Below are 6,729 nucleotides of genomic sequence, written 5' to 3' on the forward strand. Positions count from 1 at the left end.
ATATATATATATATATATATATATATATATATATATATATATACAGGTGAGGTTAAAGAGATTTTATGGACACTTTAGAGTGGGTAGTCTCAGGTGGGTTGGTATTAAATTATAGAGCACCCTTTGTGTGTGCAAAGGGAAAACATTTACACATTATGATGGCTTTTTTTTTTTGCATACCATCCATTAAAAATTTTAGTATATTTGAGCATTGGAGAGTGACTCAGAAAGACATGGAAATTGATAAATGAAGACAAATAAGTATAATTTATGTGGATTACAACCATCAAGTTTCAGGGTAACAGAGGCCATCATGGTTTTGGTAGAAGAAACACGGCACAACATATCTGAAACCAGGTGGTTGGAGGATGTCAGTAACAGAAGTTTTACTGATGTATTAAATAGCAATCTTTCCAGTTTTGGTAAATTTTGCCAGCTTATATTACTATTTATATCTAAATAATCCCATTTATTAACTGTTTGTGTTTTGCTTTATACACCTGGCATGAGGTGTGGCATATTTGTTTAGATCTTTTTTGTCTTGTACCTTTCTTCACTCTGTTAGCATGGACTGTAACTGTTTTTTTTTATTCTTACCTGCATGCATTCTTTCTACTGATATATTGTACCATACATATATATACACTCACACAATTAGATATAAAAAAATGTTTGTACATCTGTACCTTGATACTTGTGTGTGTATATATGTACTTCAATGTGTACTTCAATATGTACTTCAATTTTGTATGTACATATTCACACTTCAGATATGTACATACTGATATCTTAGTGTGATTTTGTCAATACATATATGTGTATGAATAAGAATGTAAATATATGTCTGCGCACACATATGTAGATATGTATTTATTTATAAAAAAAAGACTATTGCATTGCTCTTACAAAAGTAGTTTCTCTACACAATTTTTGACATCTATGTAGAGAAAGAAAGAAAACTGATTTTGAAGATCATTACATTTTTCCAAAAATATATAGTCTTTGAATTTATTTAGAGTGGATATATATATATATATATATATATATATATATATATCTTTTATCTTTTATTGGTTTCAGCCCAGAGCTGAGGTCATACTGGTGCACCACCTGTAAAAGCAACACAATTAGCAGAGCGTAGTTTTGATATACAGACCTCTGGGTTATGGGACCAGCACACTTCCAAGATATATATATATATATATATATATATATATAACTATTTTGTTCTGCCCATATCCCTGATGCAAAAACATTAATTACACATAACTGCATGTCACCTTGCAATGATTGTTGGTATATTCTCATTAGTATTCCTATATATTATTCTATTTCTTTACCATTTTAATTCCTGCATGACTGTCAAAAGAATTTCTTTGGCATTTCATCTTATTAGTCATTATTATTTCCTATTTTTTGTATAAAGAGTGTGTCAGTTTTTTTATCATTTGTATGAATTTAGAAAAAGACCCATAATTCATCAAAGAGATGAAAACAAATTGGTACAAATAATCTTGGGAATCATTTTATCACACCTATTCCATGAATCCACATTAGCATTAACGGCTGCTTCAATATGGGGTCACACGTGTTGACATGCCTAAATCAGACAATCTTTATAAATTTCATACATAGTGCTGGTTATGCTGCACTTGTTAGATTGTATGATGTTATGGAGGTGTTGATTGACCTCTCTCTCAACTATGCTCCAAATGTAATAGTCCAGTGGATTGAGGTCTGGTGAACTAGGAGGACATGTGTCTGGGAGAACATAATCATGGAAATTGACATGCTTTCACACTAGAGTTGTTCTAGCCTTATGAGATGGTGCAGAGTTTTCTTGGAAGATAAACAGTCTTCTGTTCTGTACTCTGTCTATCCAGGGCCTCACAACTTTTTCCAACACATCTGTGTAGACAGTGGCATTGGCTCATAAACCCTGTGAAAAAAAAGAGAGGAGGCATAACATCTTCCCATTACTGATGACTCTCAGAACCATCACAGTTGCTGGGAACTTAGTATGCATGACCATTGGAACCTCATTCAGGACTCTGTATAGCCATTCATCATTCCTTTGGTTTACCTTTTGATCCTGATTAAAGTTTTTCTTGTCAGAGAAAAATCAATGCATTCCAGCCTCTTGGCATTTCAACTTGTTTAGTAAGCATTTTGCTCAGATCGAACAATCTTTTCTTGTCACATCCAACATAAACTGACTCTTCTGCATCACACACAACTTGTACTGGATGTCCTCATGCACAACCTTTCTAATGAAACCTTGAGGTCCTTTGCAATGGCTCTGATTGAGTTTCTGGGTTTTTTATTGATTATTTCTTGGACTTTTTGTACAAAGTTATGTGTTCTGATGATATTAGGACCATGTGCGTGCATTTTACATTTAGCTGCTGATTTTGGGTCCCTATCAGCAGCTTCCAGCTCATTTTGAAATTTGACAAAGAAGGAATGGGCAACTTTCAGGAGCAAGCTAGCTCTGTATCACTATGTTGTGCTTTTAGAGCAACAATTAAAGAATGCCTTTTCATTTCCTGGGCCAACCTGATGTCTAACATTTTTTATTCAAAAAGTAAAGTAAAAGAAAAGTTAGAAGAAAGCTAGAGCTCTTGAAAGAGGTTCCTCAAAAAACTGATGCAACCTGTTCGATGATAGCATGCCTTTTCTTTCTTTCTTCTTTTTTTTGACATTAACTTTTTGTTATCTGTTGGAGCATATATTTTTAGAGTTAGGTGGATGTCTTTTCCTAACTAATTAGTATATGTATAAATGTTCTAAAACTATGTGGCTTATTTTGGAAGAAACACTGTTCAATGTTTGTCAAATTAGAATACACCACCAAGGGAACCTCTGTGAACACTGTATCTGTTTGATATAGGAGCCAGTTTCCTTTAGAAAAGTTGCTAGCATCTTTGAGATACTAATCAAATGTTGAATTTCTTACCACACTGATATACTGTTTCTACACATCTTGAGTGCTGGAAATTCTTTTAACTGTTTCTTTGCTAGTGAACTATACTCTCTTGCACAGCTGACCTGGGCTGTCCAGTTGCAATTCTAATTGTAAGAAACATTGAATCTCAACCATTTAGTTTTATGTCAAGTCCAACTTAAATTTTAAAATGTGATAATGTAACAAAATGAAACACAAAAATTAAAATGAGTAATAGTATAAATAAATAAAACATCTCTTTATTAATACATGCTCCAACTATATATGAGAAATTCTTGATATTTACAGAAATATCCAATGCAACCTACCATGAAATTTCGATAAAAACAATTATTTAAAAAATTTGAATTAAAAAAGTACTTTCCTCTCATACATACATACATACATACATATATATATATATATATTTGTCTGAAATTTTGTGCTAATGAAAAGTATTTCCAAAGAGTAAATATAAAATACAGTATATGTTTTTCATTAAATAAATCAGGTATATAATTTACTTTTAATATTCCGCTTTGTTTTTTCTCATGTAATAATTAATGCTTTTCTAAGTCACTTTCATTATGAGTTACCATTTGAGTGCATATTAGCTTTTAAATTTACTTTAGAATACATATATTAAATTTGAAGGGATAAAATAATTGCTGTTAAACTTTTTGTCAGATATGTAAATATCATCATCATTTTTATGTCCACATTCAATGATGACATGGATTAGACAGGTCATCACTGTCTAAGTCATCTCCTATAGGGAGCTACTGCTCTAAGGAATAGGTACTCATATGTATCACTTGGTCTTCTATCTATGGCTGACTGCCTTTCCTAATACCAACCTCTTTACAGAATGTTCTGGATGCATTTTCTTATTGTACCAACACTATAAATTTCCTTAGTGAGATAGGATTGAAAGATATCCCCTGACACTACACTTTCTCTGCTCCATTAAGGCAAATCTGTTTTTAATTAAAAAAGTTAACGGGTGTTTGTTCATTTGGACATAGCTTTAGACCAATACCTACTGATGTTTACTATTTTAACCACATATATCACTGGATTTTATAGCATCCTATCTTTTATCATAGCCTCAAGTTGACCCAAGCTTTGTGAATGAAATTCTGTAGATGAAAAATTAGGTACCTGTTGGAACGTTTGTGCCTGTAGTTTAAGGTCCGGCCATGTCACACTGTATCATATTGATTCCACTTGAAGATTACGTTAAGGGTACAGGTGTCTGTAGGCTGTTCATTTACTTATATGCTAATTCAATGAGCAACTAGTTCAATTAATTGAACAACTGAGAGCACATTGTCAGAATTGATGGAGATCCATTAATTTTCTGTCATCTGTTCAAGTAAATCTACCTCCTTTTATTGATATTCCATTTAGCAGATCATAAATATCACACATTCATTCTCTTTCCCTATAAATTATATATTGCTTCATAACTATAAAATGAATATATTAATATTCATCTTTATACATAATGAAATTTAAAACACTGTATTTGTACTTTTGTCTCATCTTTTTACCTCTCTACTACATAATTACTTTTATTTAGTGAGATAATACTTGTGTACGTAGATCTTTGAATTTAATTCAAAGTTAGAAACATTTAAAATATAAAGCTGATAAAAATTATAGGACCCAAAAAATATCAATGTTTAATTGTTTGTTCATTTTCTTTCTCTAATTTCAAATGTTTCCTTCAATCAGAAAATCACATTTAGCACTTATGGTGGCCCCTTAGGACTCAGTATTGTTGGTGGCACAGACCATTCATGTCTTCCTTTTGGAAATGATAATCCTGGCATTTTTATTTCAAAGGTAAGTTTCCAAAACTTATATCTTTAACAATTAATTCTTAAGGAGAGTAGCTGATTTTATTAGCAATTTGTTTGGCAGTTTCCTCACTAGTACACGCACATGTGTGCATGTGTGTAATTCAGGTGAATAAGGCACTTACAGGTAAGGCACCAAGTTAAGTCAGAGTTAAAATGCATACACAGCAATTATAGATGAATACCAACTTTGGTACAAAAGTACTGACAGAAGGATATTCAGGTTATGTATACAATTAATTGAACCCAGCTGAATATATCTTCAGCTCTTAGGCTAATTCAGAAATGTACATCTTATTAAATATACGGTCCATAATATACTTTGGAACATGCAAGGGGCAGGCTCCAAGAGAGGTGAATTATAAATGAATAAATAACAAGTGGTAGATAAGTGTCAGTTCATTACAGCTGTTTCTAACAATTTTTTTAATTAATCAATGAGTACATTATATCATTTTAAAAACTGTTTTCTTCAGACGAATACACAAACTTTACATTAAGGACATTTACTAACTACACCTGTATTAACTAAGCTAGAAATACAACTAAATACTCACTATTAACAGCTGCTAGGTGGCCGATAAGGATGTTTCATTTTCTCTTTGCTTTTTATATATCAGGTCATCCCATAAGTTCTGTCTGATTTTACCTTTTTTAAAATTGAATGAAATTTAATAGTATTTTAGAATGTCTAATGGAATTAAAAATTATTTTTATGCATTTGTGTACATTTAAACTAATTAAATATTTTACAGAATAATAGAATTAAAATTTCTTTGATTAAAACCCTTTCTAACATGGAAGTATCCAAATAGCATTTGAGGCACATAATGGGAAAGAATGCTTGAATGAAAGAACTTGCAGAAGATGGTTTGCAAAATTCAGAAGCAGAGATTTCAGTCTTGAAGATGAAGATCGAACAGGATGTCCAGATAAGCTTCTTGAGGCATTACTTGAAGAAAATCCTGCATTATCCGTTGAAGAATTGGCAATAAAGCTTAGTTCAAGCCATACAACTGTTCATCGTCATCTTCAACAACTTGGAAAGTTTCCTAAGCTTGGAAAATGGGTGCTTCATGAATTGTCTGAAAGCAACCACAAATTCTGAGTTGCCATCTGCTCTTCTCTCCATTCTCGTGAACTCATTTCACACTTTTTGGATTGACTTGTGACTGGTGACAAAAAATGAATCTGCTATCGAAATGTAAACATCATAAACAGTGGCTTGGTAAAAGGGAAAAAGCTCATCCACAACCGAGAAGGGAAAATGGTTCTTCTCTCTATCTGGTGGGATTGCAAAGGAGTAATTCACTTTGAATTGTTACCACCTAATGCAACAATCAATGCTCACATCTACTGTCAGGAATTAGAGCATTTGAACCAAGCTTTGAAGAAAAAAAGACCCGCTTTAGTGAATCGAAAAGGAGTGATGTTTCATCAGGACAATGTGCGACCCCACACTGCAAAGATCACATCACAGAAGATTGAAGAGCTTGGTTGGAAAAAATTCCTCATCCACCTTATTCACCCAACCTTACTCCTTCAGACTACCATCTGTTTTGTAGTTTGCAGAATCATTTGGGGGACATAACTTTCGCAAGCCAGGAGGAGGTCAAAACTGACATTTCAGAGTTCTTCACTTTGAAACCAAAAGAGTTTTACATTGATGGGATTAAAAAGCTTGTTAAAAGATGGAAGGAAGTCAGGGAAAGTACACTGATGATTAAACCTGAATTAAATATAACATTTGCTCACTTGTTTTTTTTTTTTTCATAATTCAGACAGAACTTATGGGACGACCTGATACTATGAAACTTTATAATCTCTCTTGAAATATAGCTTTAGTATTATTTTAGTATGATTTACCTTAGTTGTTACTAATATCTATCACTTGTTATTTATTTGTGTGTGTGTGTGGGGGGG

At 32.5% G+C, this 6,729-nt stretch overlaps 1 protein-coding gene across 1 annotated transcript in view; it reads left to right on the forward strand.

Moving 5' to 3' along the window:
• Window positions 1-6,729, forward strand: part of LOC106871622 (protein scribble homolog) — a 698,511-nt gene that overhangs the window by 472,024 nt on the left and 219,758 nt on the right. The window contains exon 25 of the mRNA XM_052966764.1: window positions 4,682-4,792. Coding sequence (XP_052822724.1) covers window positions 4,682-4,792 — 111 coding nt within the window. The remainder of the gene's footprint in view (window positions 1-4,681; window positions 4,793-6,729) is intronic.

This window comes from Octopus bimaculoides, chromosome 3 (genome assembly GCF_001194135.2).
Source record: "Octopus bimaculoides isolate UCB-OBI-ISO-001 chromosome 3, ASM119413v2, whole genome shotgun sequence".
Taxonomy (NCBI): Eukaryota; Metazoa; Mollusca; class Cephalopoda; order Octopoda; family Octopodidae; genus Octopus; species Octopus bimaculoides.